Source organism: Diorhabda sublineata, chromosome 7 (genome assembly GCF_026230105.1).
Source record: "Diorhabda sublineata isolate icDioSubl1.1 chromosome 7, icDioSubl1.1, whole genome shotgun sequence".
Classification (NCBI taxonomy): domain Eukaryota; kingdom Metazoa; phylum Arthropoda; class Insecta; order Coleoptera; family Chrysomelidae; genus Diorhabda; species Diorhabda sublineata.
This window is the reverse complement of record NC_079480.1, coordinates 5,681,383-5,700,792: the sequence shown is the minus strand read 5'-3', so window position 1 is coordinate 5,700,792 and position 19,410 is coordinate 5,681,383. Positions and strand designations below refer to the sequence as shown.

Below are 19,410 nucleotides of genomic sequence, written 5' to 3'. Positions count from 1 at the left end.
CTGAAATATACAACTGAATAAATTTCTATAAATATACAAATATGAAAACGCTCAAAAATAATGTTATCAAAATCAAAGGTTTTTTGGATTGGTACAGGTTAAAGTTTCAGAAAAGCAACTCACCCAAATGCAATTATGATTACTACACCCACTCTCAGTTTACTCAAATTTAACATCCTTGAGCGTATAATATTTGTAGTTGTGCTCTGATATAGAATACATATTACTTTTTAGTACCTTGATATTAAGGACTTGATATCATGTTTATAGTATAACTATTGAATTTAAAGGTCAAAACTCAACTATTAGGTGGTTTTGATTGACATTAATCTATGATTTCAACATTTCTGTAACTTATATTCGAAGCAAAATGAAAAAATCAGAACAAATTACAATAATTTTACCTATTTACTATGAAATGCATGTCTTTAAAAGAATAATAGTGATCTGGATTTTCTATTTATTCACGAACGTTATGGAATAAATTGCCTTGAAATATAATGCTGTACTAAGCGACTTATGGTGCTTAGTTATACCAGGTGGCCAAATAATCGAGGTAAGTGTATATTGGATTTCTGGAATGGATTTTTTAGTTTGTGGAATGCCCGCTATAAAGCGTAACAATAACTAAAATTGCAATAATTCAACCATATTAAAAATGCGGGCAATAAATCTCGAGGTTATAAGTAACTTCAGCTTAGCACTTTTTTCTCAGTCTCAAACTTGGTTTATGCAGCTCAAATTAAAACTTAACTACACTAAATTTTCTTGGTGGTTATTTTTTGGTTTATGCAGTAAATCAAAGACAATTTTAAATTACTAGTAACGCAATAGAAATTCCCCGTATGGGTCCTTTCTGTCATACAAATGTGGAAAGGTCCTGATACTGTCGTATCAGTGTTCCATTCTCTAAAGGATATTGCTGACTTTCAGACATTGTTTTTCGTATTTTTTTATATCAGTTTTAAAAATAAAACACCTCGGTATACGTAAGTAAAAGTTGATGAACTCTTAGTTTAATTTTAATTTGAATTTACTCAATTTTCTTCATAAACTATAAGTATGATTTCAGTGTTGTTCAACTATTAATTTAATTTGTTAGTTTAATTCTAATTTTGGCTGCATAAACTGAGCTTTAAGCAAAGTAATGATTGATAACAGAAATGAAATCTGTGATTTTTGATACGATCGCTAGATGTCGCTTTTTTAGTCATTATAACTGTTATATTTAATTCTTCATATTTTTTGTCGAAAATATTAAGCCAAAACCTTGAGACTACGTATAAAACTTCAATGATTAGTCAGATAGAGTCAAGTCATTATTTTTATTAAGTGTTAATCATAGATCTAAATAGGTGGTTTATGGTGTAATTAACTGTGACTGGAAAATGCCAATTTAAGTCTAATCACTTCTTTTATTATTTTGTTTATTCATTACAAATCGGTATTATAAATTTTTAACGAACAATATATAAATATTCATATTCGCAATAACATAATAATACACCAACTATTTGAAGTGGTAAATCATATTTTTTTTAACCCCCATTTTTTTAACCAGTTATTACTATCAATTTGAAAATATATAAAATTTCAACAAAGACTTAAATTCATGATTTTTTGCTTTTATATAGAAAAGTTGGCAACACTGTGTTATGCTTGTTCCCTGATTGGTCTCCTCCTTTGTTTTTTTTATGTTGACATTTGTCATTTTCACATAGAGGTTAGTTAGTCTTTAGTAAGTAATCAGAGTTGAGGTAGTGAATTGTGGGTAATTTTATGTTCTCTTAGAAACATTTAAAAACCGTTCCAATTATTTTTAATTCATTCAAAATGAATTTTATAAAACAAGCTGTGATAATTTTTATCTTAATAAGTAAGTCTTTTTGTCTACATCAACTAGATTTTAATTAATTTACATGTTACCCTTTGACCCCCTTGATTAATATCAGGTCGAGTGTTGTGAATATCAAATAATATTTCTTATCAATTTGGAATTTGAGTATAATCTACTAAATTTACAAATACTATACTTATTATTTAATATATTGAAATAATATTTTCAGATACCGATATAAAGAAAGATAAAAGTAAAAAATTCCTTCATTATTTTAAACGTTTGTCAGTTATAAAAACTAGAATATTTTTATACCATTTTTCTTTATGTAAAACAATTGAAACAAACAAGTCGCTAATTGTTGCAAAGGAGGAAAAAGTTGCAATAATATTGGAACTAATTCATATAAATAGGTCGATTGCGAAATTACATTGGGGAAACTTTTGAAAGCATTAAGATAAAAAGTTAACAATTAACGACACAATCAAATATATAAAAAAATTATACAGCTCATCCCAAAAATCTATTTGGTATTGAAATTCATTAGTCAATTTTGATAGGAAATGTTAACTAAGAAGAAGTCCAAGAAACTGGTAGGATTACATTAAATAGGTGAACACGTTTATTACATGTTTACATTTTTTTATAAAAGTAATATTTTTCCAACAAATAATACCACAGATCATTTTAATTCATTTAATTAGAATGTAAAAAGTAAAGAAAATATTGCTTTGTTAATAGTTGAATTGTGTCTTTTAATATTGAATCAATTTTAAGAATATTACTGACAATTATCATATGAAAATATGCTATTTAACACATGACTTCTCAATTTTCATATTATTATAAATATGCTCTAGTATTGTTATTAATATTTCTTAGTATTTTATGAATGTCATTATTATTTCATTTTAACAAAAAGAAATTCAAATTCTCACATTATTAAATTTATATATATAATTAAATTATAGGTGGTTATTTAAGCAGTGTTTTTGAAAATATAAATTTTTCAACATCTATCACCAAAGTGGCATAGTTTATAATTATCATTATAATTTTTGAATATTTACTAATAATTATATTACTAAATTTAATTTTTGTGTGCTTATTACTTGAAAGAGTGAAGTCAAGGTTGTGATAAAAAACTCGTTTCTAATTATTGGAGTTGGACTTTGTTTTTACAACTACCTAATTCAATTCTGTTGTCTTTATTCTAAATTTAAGTGTGGCAGGTAACATTTATAAATTTTAAGTATTTGATGTCAATTATAGTCATCACAATAATGATTTTTATAATTTCAAAGTGAACAACTAGTTATTTTTAAATAGAAAATATTGATTGTGTAGTATTCAATTAATTAAACTTTCAGAAATTACCTTGAAGTTTTTGTTATTTATTTAAAATATTGAGATGATATAAATAAAAAAAAAACAAATAGTACCTATAATCACAGTTATTCAGTTATATAGAATGTTTGAAACCATTATTTCATGAAATTCCTATATTATAAATAAAATAAACTAATCATGCAGTCAAATATTCAATGACAAAAATTATAGTCATATCAATCAAGGCCTATAAAACACAATTCTATTAACTATGATCGAACATTTACCATAGCAGAAATAGTTTTCGAAAATTGTAAATTTAATAATGCCACTGGGTATTTCCATAACCGTATATTTTACTCTGGAGTACATTTCTATGCCTACAAGGATTTTGAAGGAATTTAAAAACTACGAACAAAATTATTTTCACAAATTTTAACTATCAGAAATTGTAATTTGAACCTGATAGTCAACATCAATAATTTGATTTTGTACTGTTATATCAATAAGAGTCACATGAAATTATTATTAAATAGAGAAGTTTTTATTGATTATAATAATTCGAAGTTAAGGGAAAAACAACAAAAATATTTTTAATTTCTTTTGTAAATATAAATTATTATAATTCACTCAATCGAAAAAGCATTCTTGTTTTCCAAAATTTGAAAATTGTAAAAAGAAGACTTAGCAGCACTGGATTTACAATTCTAGGTTATGCGGAACTAAATTAATTCTTTCCAATGACTCTGAACAATCACCTAAACAAGGTAATTTCAAAATCTCTGTGGTTATATGAGCTTGTTGGTAAGGCATGGAGACTAAACCTAAGATGGTATTCTGGATATACCAAACAGTCATATACACAGAGCTTGTTTGGTGGTCGAAAACTGAACAAACAACAGCTCAGAAAAAAAGTGAACAAGAGTCAAAGGCTAATATCCTTTTCACCTTATAGTGAAGAAAGAGGCATTTAGCAAAGCCCACATGTTAATCTTGACAGTAAAACTAAAGTTAGGAAATCTGATAGGTCACCTAGAATTCTAGAACTGATAAATAAAGATATCCCATTCAAAGTGATAATTAAGCTCTCCATACAATACCATAAAATCACATCTGATATTCTCTCAGATAGCAAAGCTGCCTTGAAGGTCTTGAAAGCTATTGTGTGCACGCCCAAACTAGTGTGGGAGTGTAAACAAATTCTAAAAGCACTAGCTAACAAAAACAAAGTGAACCTAATGTGGCTACCAAGCCACCAGGATATACCAGGAAATGAGGAAGCAGAATGGCTAAAGAATCAGAGGAAGTTTTACTCGAGAAACACTTCAGACCTAAGACAATCCAAAAGATTCATAACCATATCAACTAAATAACTTCTCGTGATGACCAGAAACGACATGAAACTGGTAGTCGGTCTTCTGACAGGTCACTGCCCTTTCAAATACGATAGGCATGTAAGAGGACGACAACTGTAGATTCTGCGAACAAACCATGGAAACAACAGAGCATCTACTGTCCTGCAAATGCCCTGCCTATTTTATTAAAAGACTTAAGTACCTTGAAGGAGTAGTACTTGGGAAGTGGGACACAAAAACCTCAAGAAATAGCCTCCTTTGGGAGTAGTCTACTTATTTTGGAAGCGGAACAATGAGATGTGGAGTCTTGTATAAAATATCTTCTAGGTATAGGTGCAGAGTGGCTCTAAAGCCAAAACTTATGTAACTCACTTAATGTAAAACTTATTCTTGTTTTCCAAAAGTTGATGTAATGAACAGCGATTGTCAAATTATATGACACATTAAAAAATACGAGTTGATATTAAAAAAGTTAAAGAATAATATGGTCAAGCCCGAGATTGAAACAAGAATGATTGAAGAAGAATAACCAAGATGATTAAGTCGTATATAATGAATGTTAAGATAAAGGATTATAGAAATTATACGCCTAGAAATAAAAATGAGAAGAGTATGATTAGATGATGCGGAGGCTGCGATTTCTAGAAAGTTTCTAAAAAAATGTAAATGAGAAAGTATTATTTGATGTGGATATTTCACTAGAAAGGGTGGGAAAAATTATTTTGAACAAATTATCAACTAGTTATCCTTGATTTAATCTATGTATTTGTATAAATAAAGTTTTTCAGGATATGAATCACTTTGCTATCTGACCTATAAAATGAAACATAATTTTAATACGTAGAATTTGGTTGTAATAAACAATGCCTATAATTTGGCCGAATTATCAACAATTAAATGGATATTTAATTGTTATAAATACACCAAGTCTCAACTTTCTCAAATTTCTCAACTAACTAGTAGTTTATTTATAGAGTTAATAGGGGGACATCCCTTGTGACGGCTTGTTTTTTAGCGATTTTAATAGTGTAAATATAAATTTTCAGCTAAAAAAAAATTTTCAGAAATTAGCGGCGTTTTAATCTGTAATTGGACTTACGGTAGACATTTGAAAATAGTTGTGAATTTTTTTTGGTTTTTCGCTATAAAAAATCGAAATTTTGGGAATTTTTTATTGATAACAGTTCATACCAAACGTTTACGTGTGCTGTTTTCTCCACAAATTTCAAGTCCGCTTGAAACTATGAAAACTCGCCCTCAATCGGCGATGCCTGGTCCATAGAGTATCCTGGCTTGTTTAACGACATCACTCAAGCGCTGCTCAGAGCGTGAGATTCGCTTTTCGTCACGTTTCTCAACATAAGTATGGGTTTCGCGGCTAATGGGGTAGCCTATAACCGACATTACTCATAAAACACCTTCAAAAACCTTCATTAGAGATTATAACTGATAAGTAGCTAGCAATTTCAACTATCTTGGGGCCAGAATGGAGATACTTACGAGTCCAAATCAACTAATTAATAATTCGTCTTTCGATAAATCTCCGAAAACAGGTTTAATAGCTACTTGCACTTTTGGTATTAGAGGTAGTTTATCGTAATGAAATTGGTCGAGCTCATTCTTAGCTTCCATTTACACCAACAGTATTCGCCGTCTGGGCAAAATTGATGTTGAGGGTTTTCATCTGAAGAATATTTGTGCTAATACGTTGCTCAAACTTCCTTTTTCATATCTTTAAGCGAATGTGGCTGACGGCGAATAGCTAATCCGTAAAACTTCGCTGTTTCTTGAATAACTTTTACTTGCTCCTTTTCCACCGATTCCTTTATTTGTTTTATCCCTTTGAAGAGCTCGAAGTTGCGTTTCCATTCTCTACTTTCTACGTGGTCAACACATTCTTTTTTTTTATTTCCATTTTACCGGAACTTCCGGAATGGTTTATGGTGCATACTACCATTCTTACTCTAAAGGATCGTTTTTTTTACTTTTATACTTATTACATGCACCACAAAAACTACTCATAACCATGATATCTAAAACTTTTACAGTGTATTTTCTAATCTATGTATAAGCTTCAAATAGAGATGAAAAGCCTCTTTATTTTATTTTCCTGTGGCTTTCCTGCTTCTTCTTTCATAGTTTTATCTTGCGTGTTAATAAAGTTTCACAAAGTGAAATAAAGAAATAACTTGTAGTTGTTGCTCTCTTCGAAGTTAAACAATGACTAAAATAACTATAAAATAATTATAGAAATTCCTCCTTAAGCCTTTAGAAACTTGTGTATAAAACGGAGCCAGTTATCAAGCTGACTGTACACAATAGGCCCGGACTCCGACTGCCAATTTAGCGCTCCGTACAGCTCCTTCTTCTAACTGATGTATCTTTAAAACTACTTCGAATGTTTAAAAATCACTTAACTACCGTATTCTAGACATGTTAAGAAAGCAATCGATTTTTTGAGGTCATCACATGGGATGACCCCCTTAATCCCCCTAAATATAATATTCATTTATTTTCAGTAACTACAAATTGCCAGTCATTAAATAATGTAGATGCAGATAAAGTAAAGGACGCCATAGAAAAAGGCCTAGGAGATTTCAATGTAAATCTTCCTGATGAGGTAGATTTAAACAGCACCAATTTACCAAATGCCGAAGATATAGAAAAAATCCTAAAAGAAAAATGTGAAAAGAATGGGGCGCCTAATGCAGTGGATTTAATAAAAGTGAGTTTTTAGGTTAGATATATAAAAATTGGTATACAAATTAAATAAAAAACTCCTCTTGAATTGAGGCATATCAGTTAAGGATAACACTTTCTACTGCTGATTTTATCACAGCGACAAACACTAACAATCCTTTGTGTGTATCGTTTTTTAAATAGTTTTAATCTGTGTTTGTAATTGATTTGAAAAGTTTGAATGTTCTACAATACTATTTGTTATTCTTCATTTCAACTTATGTATAATTAGAAATGAAATGGAAATTGAATAACTGGCCAATCTAATAAAGACAACCTTGACATCACAATTTATTTTCTGGCAGTATTGATCGTAACAATGAACTCTTAATCATTTAATTAAATACATGGATTGAATTTCCAACGAATTTAACTATGTGAATTGTCCTGGGACTACGTGAGATTTATCTTTAGTAGTTGATAACTCCTATTTGCACCCAATAAAATAGATTGGTTATTATGTCAGAGGTAATAAATATGAAGTACAATACCAAAAACATTTTGGAAAGATCACATTTCCTTCATGAACTATAAAAAAGATTAAAGACTCTGTAAGTACATACCGTTGATAAGGATTTAGTTGACGTAATCGGAAATATCACTAGCACCCGGGATGAAAATACTTTATACCAGTTTTTTGCTGATTTCTAGTGTTTTGGGGTCTTCTATTCGGTTTTGCTTTACAGTATTGCCAATGTATTAATCAGTGGCCACTAATAAGCGATTATGTACAATAGAAATTTATTTAAAGTGACAATGGCGATTAGATTCACGTTAAAGTGTCTTAAAAGTTACTATTCTCGTCAAAACGACTGTTTTGAGGTCTTCTGTTCGGTTTTACTATACAGTATTGCCATTTTATTAATCAGTGGCCACTAACAAGCGATTATGTGCTATAGAAATCGATCTTAAGTGACAATAGCGACTAGTTTCACGTTAAAGTGGCTTAAAAGTTTCTATTCTCGTCAAAACGATTGTTTTGGGGTCTTCTGTTCGGTTTTGCCATGCAGTATTGTCAATTTATTAATCAGAGGCCACTAATAAGCGATTATGTGCAAGAAAAATAGATCTTAAGTGACAATTGTACTGAGTATTTCCCTAAACTTTTTGTAAAATCTTAAATCAGCCTGCTCTCCGCGCTCTAGATTACAGACAAGAAGAGTTTAAGATTTGCGTTGAGAAGGGTTTAGAGGCGAGATTCGTTTTTCAGTTTGTAGAGTAAACATATAACAATGTTATACTTTGTACAATTCTAATATTTGGTATTAATATAGTGAATCAGTCGTTTCGTTTCAATAATTACAGTCCACTTACTAAGAACAATGGCGACTACTTTCACGTTTAAGTAGCTTAAAAGCTACTATTCTCGTCAAAACGACTGTTTTGGAGTCTCCTGTTCGGTTTTGCCTTACATTATTATCAATTTATTAGTCAGTGGCCACTAACAAGCGATTATGTGTTATAGAAATCGATCTTAAGCGACAATGGCAACTAGTTTCACGTTTAAGTGGCTTAAAAGCTACCATTCTCGTCAAAACGACTGCTTTGGGATCTTCTGTTCGGTTTCGCTTTACACCATTGTCTTTCCAAGGTCAGTTTTGATAGATGATTTTATCAGAAACACTTAATAATTGGCGTTCAAGTCCTATCAATACCTCACACTTTAAAACTACAAGGTTAAACAATATACAAGCTTAAACTGATTTTGCAAGATCGTCATGTGACATACCGTGAAACTGGACTTTGCGCCACTGTTCCATTAGAGCAACGTGGATCGCTCAATTCTGAATGATACACCAGCATTTGCTTTCCAGAAGTGTTCAAACAAATCAGGAAAACCAATCTCTGAAGACGAATCATTCTCCACCACGACAATGCGAGCTCTCACACATCAATAACGTTTTTGAAAAGTCAAAACATCGTATTGATGGGTCATCCGCCGTAAAGTTCATGTTTGGTACCCAATGATTTCTTGTTATTCTCGCAGATCAAAAATAAATTTCGAAGGCGAAGTCAACGTTTTTCTACATCCTAAGAATCGGTTGATGCGTTCAAATCACATATTTTGGAGGTACCTAAATGGATTGTATTTTGAAAAATAATAAAGACATATCCAATTATAAATATTTGGTTTCATTTGTATATCTCAAAATTTAAGTAACAACCCTCTTAAATTATTAATTAGGAGTTAGAGTAGCACAACTTATATTCACATAAAATGTGCCAACTATCCCTTGCCAACAAGATGACATCCTTTGAGTTTGAGAATATGTGTTACGATTAACATTTCACTTTTAATATTTTAATAAAAAAAAAATTAAAATCTCCCACCTTTCCTTATATCGATATGTTACTGATGTTTGTTTGAAAATAAGAGACTTAAGTGGTGTTGCCTCAAGTATTAGGAAGAGGAACTCAAAATATCGATGACATTGGGCCAAAATTTCGAGTCCCTTAGGAGTACCAAACAAGTGTTACTTAAAAATGCAAGGGTGGTGTGTATCTAGGTAGTCTTCAATCTATGACTTATAAATAAAGATATTGTTAATTATTTGATGAATGTTAGCATAAACATCATTATGTCCGTTTCCTTGTTTTAGGAAGAACAACAAAATATACAAAGTTGTCTTGAAAGTTACGTCAACGTGACTATAGTTGAAGAAGAACTTGAGAATGCAAAGAAAAATGGGTCGATGGACGAAGTATTTGCCAAGTATTGTAAGAAGTGGCCGGACATACTTGCATGTTTAGATAACACTACAGCTATTGCAAGAACTTGCATGGATGAGAGAGAAGAAGATGCTTTCAATAAAACTCTAAACATCGTAAATGATTTACAAAATTTCATGTGTTTCAAAGATGGAGATCGATTAGCTAGTAAGTAAATGTGATAAGAATAGAAATACATAGTGTTGTAATTTCTTTACACTTCTTTCGGTCCCTTGCCTTTTCTCTCCAGCTCTGGATGTTTTTTCTCGAAGGTCTTCTTCCACTACTTCCCTCCAACTCTTTTCCTCTTGCCCTTTGGTATCTTCCATGCAATTCAACAGTCTGCCTTCGTCCATTTGTTCTAAGTTACTTATCCATTGTTACCTTCTTGTCTTTATAAACTTGCTGATTGATTGAAAAGTGTGTAAACTTCATGGTTTGATCTTCTCTCCCTAACCTAACTCTGTCTGCTTTCCTCCAAAAATTCTTTTTCATATTTTTCTCTCCCAGATTTCCAATTTCTGCTTAGTTTTATTCATGTTTATCCAGGTTTCACAAGGTGGGTTTCAAAATTGTTTTATATATTCCAAATTTTGTAGATCTCAGTATCTCTTTCAGTGCTAATATTTTTCTAATATTGCTTATACATCTGTTACTTTTGGCAATTCTTAGTTCGATTTCCTTTCCTTCTTGGCATTTATTATCTAGTAGTAGGTACACCTACATACATGAAATTTTCTACTACTGAAATTGTTTTTTGTCTTGCTTCCTCATTTATTCTTTATTGCCTTACACTTTGTTTTGTCATTATTGAAGTGTAGGCTTACCTCTTCTGCTGCTGTTATTAGTTGTTTCCAAGCTCTCTTTTGCTTCTTGCTATCAACGTCACATAAGCATAAGCTAAGTATCGATGACTTTTGTTTAATATCATGCCCTTTCTGTTGATACTGGTTCTTCTTATTAGACCTTCCAAAGCTAGATTAAATAGTAAGGGGTCGCCTTGTTGTGTTTTTAAAAGTTCACTTGCTTTTTTATTAATTTTTACTATATCGATGTTAATCTACTGATGGCCACTTGCACCGTGGCTTAAATTTTAACACTGGCTTAATTCTTTTTTTATTTGCACCAAGTCTTCAAACTATCATTAAATCGGGGGCTTAAATAATTTAATTTTTAGTTAAACAGTTTCTAACCTATAATTTGGTAATTTTGTGTAGCAGTAAAAGCTGCAGAAGACGTATATGAAGATGATCTTGATTTTATGGAGATTGTAGATATGGGATTTCCCAGGAGAGTGTATAATATAGCGGACCTTTATAAAAATATTGATAATATTACATTTTAATAAGGTCCAGACCTTAAAAGCCAACTGTTATTAACATTTGGAGTTAATTGAGGATAGTCTTGTATTAATTTCACTTCTTCCAATAGCCATTGTTCAACTTATTATATTTTAATATATATTGCTTTCACTGTAGAGTTCAAATTGACTTTGCCAAGGAAATGACTTGTGGATTTGATCGAATTTCCATTATTTTCGAGGTCTATTGTTCTTTGAACCAAAGTTCTCATATTCTTTATGATGAGATAGGTAATAGGAAATTGACTGGGTTCAAATCCCTACTATGATGATATGAACTTTTAAAATCAGTTTTTTAATGATTATATAGTTTTCCGATACATACAAAAGAGCTGTATTTTCAGAAAAACTAACTAGTGGTTGATCCGTACATAGATTTAGTATACAGAATAGTCACTCATTCCAAGGAAGTAATTAGATAATTTTATTGAATTGTACTGAACTCCACTAAAACTTTTTTATGTTAAATTTGAATTCATAACGTTATTCTGGCCTTATTCTATGAATTCTCATTGTTAAAGTTTTAAAGAAAACTCTATTATATCTCATGATTTTCACATTGCCTTTACCATAATTGGATAACTCATAATTTTCTCTAGAAATTATCCTGAAATATTATTTTATTTTGTATTTTTCTCTTGATGTAACTATATATAATAACGGGACAATAAAAAATTTTGAAAAAATCCTAGGAAATTGTTATATGAAGTAACTACTGAAGATTGTATCCAATTTTTAAACAAATCAAATAATAGATCGTTAAGTAGTTTCAATCATTTTATTTTAATCTATATAAAATTTATTAAATAGTCTATTCTTCATTACTGGTTACTTGACTTTATGATTGAAGAGTTTCCTAATAAAGTTTGTATTGGATATATGTATCGACAAAAACATGTATTAAGAAGGGTTTATACAGCAAAAAATAGAATAAAATAACATAAACAAAAAATAGGTATTCATAATTGCATTTTATGATTAGCTGCTTTTCCTTTATCCAAATGCTAATAATTTGATGCCACCTACATTATTATGGTTTTTAGTTTCTCCTTTTATGATGGGAGAGCTACTTCTTCCGTGGTATGTTCAAATCAAATATTTGAAGACTGAAGTCTTCCATGCAGAGTTTTGTTCTTGATTTGTATGTTCGTTTCTTTATTTTCGATAACTTTTTTGAATTTTGGGATTTTATTAATTAGATGTAGTTTTTCTTCAGAATATAAAATGTTGATGATCTTAGGCGATTAGAATTCATTGTATTACATGTATATCATAAGAAATTGTTTGTATGGTTTGAAGATGGTGTTTGTGTCAATTTTTAAAAAATTCTTCCAGACCGGTGACATAACTTTCACTTGGTCTGCATAAATTACGGTGCAAGCTATTATGATATAAACCACTGTTTGAACTTTAACAGCCTGTTATTTTAAACAGTCGATTAGAGATTACGGTGACAGTATGCATGAATGAACTGCCACGGGATTAAAAAAAGACATAACAATGTAACACAGTAATAATTGTTTCAAAATTAGAGATTTGTTGAAAATACAACGATATAGAAGAATGTCATTATTACCATACCCTGTTTTTAAACTGAGAGGACTATTTTAATAAACCTGAATCATACCACTAGAAATGTTACTAGATTGGAAGCAATGTCATAAAATAGTCATATTATAATTATACAGTCTGGAAATAATGATCCATAAACTAAATAATATCTAACCTAATCGACACATGGTAAAAGAGCAAATGCATATTATTCAAACTGAAAAAAAAATGCAACGAATTGTAAAATTTTAAAATCGCTGATTGCGTTTATAAAGAGGTTTAAAACAGTGGCCAAATTTGGTAGCACATGAAGTTCTGAAAAGTTTTGTATTTATTGGTTAAACAAATTTCATATCTATGAGTCGTTTCTGATCAAATGTAAATAAATCAGAATAAAAAACCACAATAGACAGAAATTGCTTTATTCAGAGATTAATTTTTTTTCAAAAATTGCACTATATGAGAAATTCAATATTTCATTGCAAGACTAGGTACCTAAATAGAACAGGAAATTTCCAAATGGTATGAAAAAGATCCTGTTCTTGAATAGATAACCCATTATAGTTAATCTACATTCTGACAACAATAATTTCAGTACTTAGAAATCAAGTGGTTTTATTCCAATTTTTATCCAAGAAAACTTTGAATTCTTCGCTTTCTATAATTATATTAATATACAAAATGAACTACCACGGGTTTAAAAAAGGACAATAATGTCACAATAATAATACTTCCAAAAATAAGAGATTTGTTGAAAATAAAAATATAGAATTAGATAAGAAGAATTTCTGGAACTGTTAGTGATATTCATACATAACATACACTGTCTACCACCACTACGCTAAAAATCACAATTATAACTATCATTTTCACAATCACAATCTCGTGTTTCAATATCCGAGTTATCATCTTCAGTCTCGAAAGGCAAAAACTTGCTCATAATTCTTAGTCATTTAATTGGGGTTAGTTTTCTAAATAGTGTTTCTGTATCTCGAAAATACGTTAACCATCTGAGTACATAATCATATTTTGCCATTTCTTTTAGTGTTTGTTGCCGAAGGAGGCGTAGAATGTATTCAAAACAGAAAAGATGGCATCCATGACTGCTTAGATAAAACTGTGGGTTCCAGATTGCCCAATCCTGATGATATATCTATTACCTCTTTACCTATTATACTTTTTAGTGAAAAAGATTGTGGGTAAGTGAAAAAATAACTTTCTTCAATTTTGTTTTATACTCTATTAGAATTATATAACAAAAAAAGTGATACGATTTTGTGTATAAGTTGAGAGTACTAAGATTTGCTCTTGGCAGCCGCACTGGCAAAACTACTTCAGGAAGTGTACACTAAAGCGTTCTTTGTAGCAGAACCAGCGCTAGTGTCGCTCTTCTTAGTAGCAGCGCACCCATTTCACTGTACTGCCAGCACTGGGGCTAGGGTCAGTTCAGCCAGTGCAGTACAATAAGTAATCTGGAAATATCTTCGTCATCGGACGAATGTAAAATATCAAAAAGTACTGAATCGTTTTCTATTATTGTTAATATTACAAGGCCTGAATCACATCAAATAACCTCAAATACAACAATCAACAAATGCTTCATTGCTCTCTGCACTATATAGTTTTCATGAACTGGCCTGCAATGGTCCAGTTCAATGCAGCTACCAAGAAGAACCCTATGACCTGGTTTGCACTGGTCCAGTTCAATGCAGCTACCAAGAACAAACCTATGACCTGGTTTGCACTGGTCCAGTTCAATGCAGCTACCAAGAACAAACCTATGACCTGGTTTGCACTGGTCCAGTTCAGTACAGCTACCAAGACAAACTTCTACATTTATGTTTGTGCGCATGTGTTTCGTTGTCCGAAGAGCGCATGATCTCTTGCTTGTGTATAAGTGTTCATGCGCACAACGTGTGCGTTGACAGGCATAGTTCTATGTAAGATGTTTTTTTATTGTTCTTATTAACCGGCTATAAAGCCTTTTTTTATTACGAGCGATTTGTTTGATTAACCACGTACCTTAACACTGTTTCTGTGATCAAAGCAGAATTTTTTTTTCAATTTCTTTTAATTAAACTATTTCAAGAAGGTACAGAATAAATCTAAATTATTACCATAAAAAGTCCAAAAGTTGTACAAGAATACAAATGAATAAATCTGATGTAAAATTAATTTTTTTTATTACAAAATTCGCATCAACGTATACTGGTTATTAAGGATTCAATTTTTTCAACACTACAGGTTAAGATATTTGTTAAATTAAGTTTGGGATCGAAATCTGTCTGAGGCAATTTTTAAGGTTAGTAATATTACATTTAGGTTCTAAAATTTCAGATATTGTTTGTGGTAGATTTGATGATGATCTTTCTGCGTTAAAATATGAACACTCTGCGTTTATCATAAACTCAGAATGTTCATATTTTAACGGTTTATGTGTTTTGTAGTCAATTTGTAGTCATATTTAGGTTTAGGTTTAGCATCAAATAGCTATGTGTCTGTCGCGTTTGGCTAGCTCTGGGTTTATGTGAAAAAAGATTTGGGGATTCCTTGGAGAAACAGTTTTGGAAGGACTGGATTTTACTTTGGCTGCATACTCAAGGCTCAAATATATTCTTCTGTCTCCTAAGGATGGTTCCTCTGATTCATAGTACAGACTTTCCACTGGAGTTGTTTTGAATGCAACTCTAATCAAATGTAAAGCTGAATTGTGAAAACTGTCGAATTTTTTTAGGAGCGATTTGTTAACTGTTGAACATACAATTGATTGAATAAGTGTTTGGTACAGGGTTAGTAATGTCTGTAGATCTGCACCCCATTCTTTGCTCATAAGAGTTTTCAATAAATTTAGTCGTTTGTTGCAAGCTAGGATTTCTAATATGATGATTCCAGTTTAGTATGTGGTCAAATAGTATAAATTTTCTCTTTCGGGTGGTGTTATAAGTTTTCGGGCTTGGATCAGAGTGTTGTTAATATTTATGAACCCTTCATGATAGGCCATGAAGAGTTCTACAATATTTTCATTTGCCTTGATGTGAATAGAATATTTTTTGGATTAGTTAGCTCAACTGCTTGATGTTTTGTTGGAAATTGTGGTGGACTAAGTGCAGAGGAATATGTTTTTGTAGGATCTGCATTCTGAGAGCTTCTATAGTCAGAAGTCCCAACATTTATTTTTTATCATTATTAATTTTAAAAATATATTCGCTTTGATTCGAGAGTACGGACCTGTTTTGGCACAGACTACTTCATATCAAGGCGATAAGAGCTAGTTTTTGCGAATTCTTCTTCCTATCCGGTTTAAAATTGATTACCCTGTGTCTAACAAAATTCACTGTTTTGGTATGAAATTCTACTTCAGTAATATATATGAGCTTAGGATACTTCCAAAACTTTCTATTAATGATTTTATTAATTTTTAGAACTGTAATAACTATCGAAAAAGATTGTTTTTATAGGAACTGACACTTTACTGTTAGGTTAGATTAAATCTCTCCCAATAGTGAGAAACAATATAAATTATTATAAATTTTATTAGAAAATGCAAAAAAAAAACAGAAAATAACTCGAATGCGAAATTTTCTTAATCGTTATAGATATACAATTGTTATCTATTCATTACTATTTAAATGTTAATTATTGGTAAAACGTGATATTCCATGTTAGACTGATTAACACGAGTAAAGTTAGGGTGAGTTTTGGTAATTGGCTGAAAATAGCAAGTACATTATTTAGAAAAAAGGTTTTTGTAGGATTTTTCGACAAAACTTTTTATAGCAATGTGTATTTTTCACACATTCAGAAAATATAGATTTCAACGAACAAAAAGCCAATCGCTATTTCTCAAAAGAGCCGATATTTTGATGTAATAATTATCGACTGAAAAATAGGGTGCTTTTTCTGTCGATATTTCAAACAAAAAAAGTGTATTCGTTAAATAATAAAGAAGTGACTTCACCCGAATTTGTGAATAAATAACTCTTTTTAGAAGATAAAGCTGTTGATAGGTAATGACCTACAATTCATGGTTTGCCAATGAGGCTAGAAAGTATTTTTAAGAACAATTGAAATCATAATACAATCAGTAGCAAGTGAGATAAATCCATCAAGTTGCTCAAATTAGTTATTAGATTCTATATCAAAAACCTTGAAAATTATACAGTTACAGTGATACATTTTGATATAATATAAACATTTAGAGAACAATAAATATTGGATCTGAATTTTTTCTACATTAATATCATTGGATACTGAAATATAAATAATATCGTTTTCCCTGCATGAGATTTCTGATTTTAAATAATATAAAAAAAATCGGTAGTGTTTTTAGTTTTATGTATTCATTGACATGACTAAATTAATATAATTATTGTTTTCAGCGATTTTGAGACCATTAGAGCATGCATCAACAACGAATTAGAACAATGCAAAGAAAGCACACCAGCAAACATAGTTGATGCTTTTTTCAAATTTTTGAAAAAGCAACTTCCTTGTCAAGGTATAAAAACTGGATCTTCTCAAGTAAGCGGATCATGGTCGATATTTAGTAACACTCTACTTGTTTTTGTGGCACTTATATATGTCAGGTTATATTAAATTGTGGTTCATCTTTGTGATCCATAGTCTTGATATTAAATTTATTATCTTAACAACCAAATATCATACATACACAGGTTCAAGGCATACAAGTTAAAAGATATTAAAAACCAATACTTATATAGCGAGAGCTGGTTGCAAAAAACCTGACTTTTCAAATTACAAGATGAAGTTTTTTGAAATTTAGTAAAAATGACACATAAAATTTTTTCTAGTATACAATTTTTTTTGTACATGGAACTGTACCTATTGAGTATAAACTTTTCTTACATTAGTATTTTATGAAGCATAATTATTGTCATTATTTTTGTTGTGATCATTATGATAATAAATTAGAACAAAGGCAGAAGATACATAACTAGTTATAGGAAAAAAGAAGAGGAACTTTTTTAGGGGAATGAAAACAAATAAAATAACTAACCAACCACTGAAGAATCCATACAAATACTCATCCATTACAAGATACTAGAAAGCTCAGAGTGAGTTTTACTTAAAAGATGTCGTTTGAAGTATCATCGAAAAAGGTTTAGGAGGTACAAGAAGAATAGGGAGGCCAAACAAAAAAATACAGCATAGATACGCAACGACGACTCATTTGAAACTAAGTTTTAATATCATCTTTGAGTGGTTACTCGATTGATACAAAAAATTTTATGTACTATTTTTATCTGGGTACTGAATGATTTTTTCCAAAGTTACAGTGACTCCCAGTAACTCCATTTTTTTGCAGCCTGCTCTAAACGTACAGCCAAAAAACCTCATTAAGTTAACACAGATAATTTATTTAAGTAACTTTATGTACAGTATACTATACATTAAGTATTTTTATTAAGCAAACAGTGCTTCGGCTTATTATTTAGTATCATTTTTTCTTTCTATATATTTTGAATGCAGGTCTGAAAGTGAATTGATTGCAATGAGGGCTACACCTCACTGGCGAATGAGCTCTTAAAGTAAACCTTTCAAAAATTTTATTACTCGACTTCCTGATAAAGAACGTATTTTTAAAATTAATTTTATCATTCAAGTGTTCCAATTTAAATGAATTTTTTGTTGAAATAAAATAATTTCTTAGTAAATGAAAGTGTAATGGAAGAAAATATCGAGTTTGTCATTATAAAGATTATGTACAAAAGCCAACAAACTGTGACAGCTGGAGACCTCACTCTACATCAGAAAACTCACAAAGTAGCCCTCAATACTTTTCTTAACGTAAACTTAATTTTATCAGAAATTTTTTGGTTTTTAATCTAACTTTTGTATCTTTGATGCTCGACTTAAATACCAGTTATGAAATAGATATAGTGGTCATATAAAATTAGATAGATAAGCAATTTACAAATAAGTTTCAATGGGTATGGGTAAATTCGGGGTTGATGGTATTTTTTTAGCTCAACTGAACTCTATGTAAAGTATTCAGTCAGAGATACAACATTAACGTGTTTTTAAGTTAGAATCAATAGACTTCTCTTACCAATTATTTAAGAATGGTTTTAAGCTCATCTTGAAATATATATTTAGCTGTTAATCAAATAGGAAAGATAAAAAAATATAAACTAACGTTGGATAATTCAAACAGAACTTACCAACTCTTGTTTTTATTTTTGAATACTCATACTGGATACTACATGCAGAACATGTTTTTATGGCTAATTTATATTTACTACATATTTACTTCATTTTAGTGTAAATTAATACCACAGAAACTTTGTGATAATGGTCAATTTGTATATATTCTTGGTGTTAATACTATTTACTTTTTTAATAAATGAATTTATTTTACATGGATTGTTTCTCTTTTGAATAATAATGAACTGCAACTTCAGTTACTTTTAAAGTACTTTTAGTTGTAAAAATAACTGCAATTTTAAATAAATTGTAATTACTTCTTAATCAAAGCATTGAACGCAACAACCCCAATTGTCTCTAGTTTT

General features: G+C 30.4%; 1 protein-coding gene across 1 annotated transcript; it reads left to right on the top strand.

The window, feature by feature from the left end:
- Window positions 1–1,694: 1,694 nt before the first annotated feature.
- On the top strand, window positions 1,695–19,264 carry LOC130446706 (27 kDa hemolymph protein-like). The gene is made up of 5 exons (XM_056783098.1): window positions 1,695–1,876; window positions 7,041–7,246; window positions 9,861–10,137; window positions 13,926–14,079; window positions 17,260–19,264. The coding sequence occupies exons 1-5, from the start codon at window positions 1,834–1,836 to the stop codon at window positions 17,474–17,476; spliced, it is 897 nt and encodes a 298-aa protein (XP_056639076.1). The 5' UTR covers window positions 1,695–1,833; the 3' UTR covers window positions 17,477–19,264.
- Window positions 19,265–19,410: the final 146 nt, after the last annotated feature.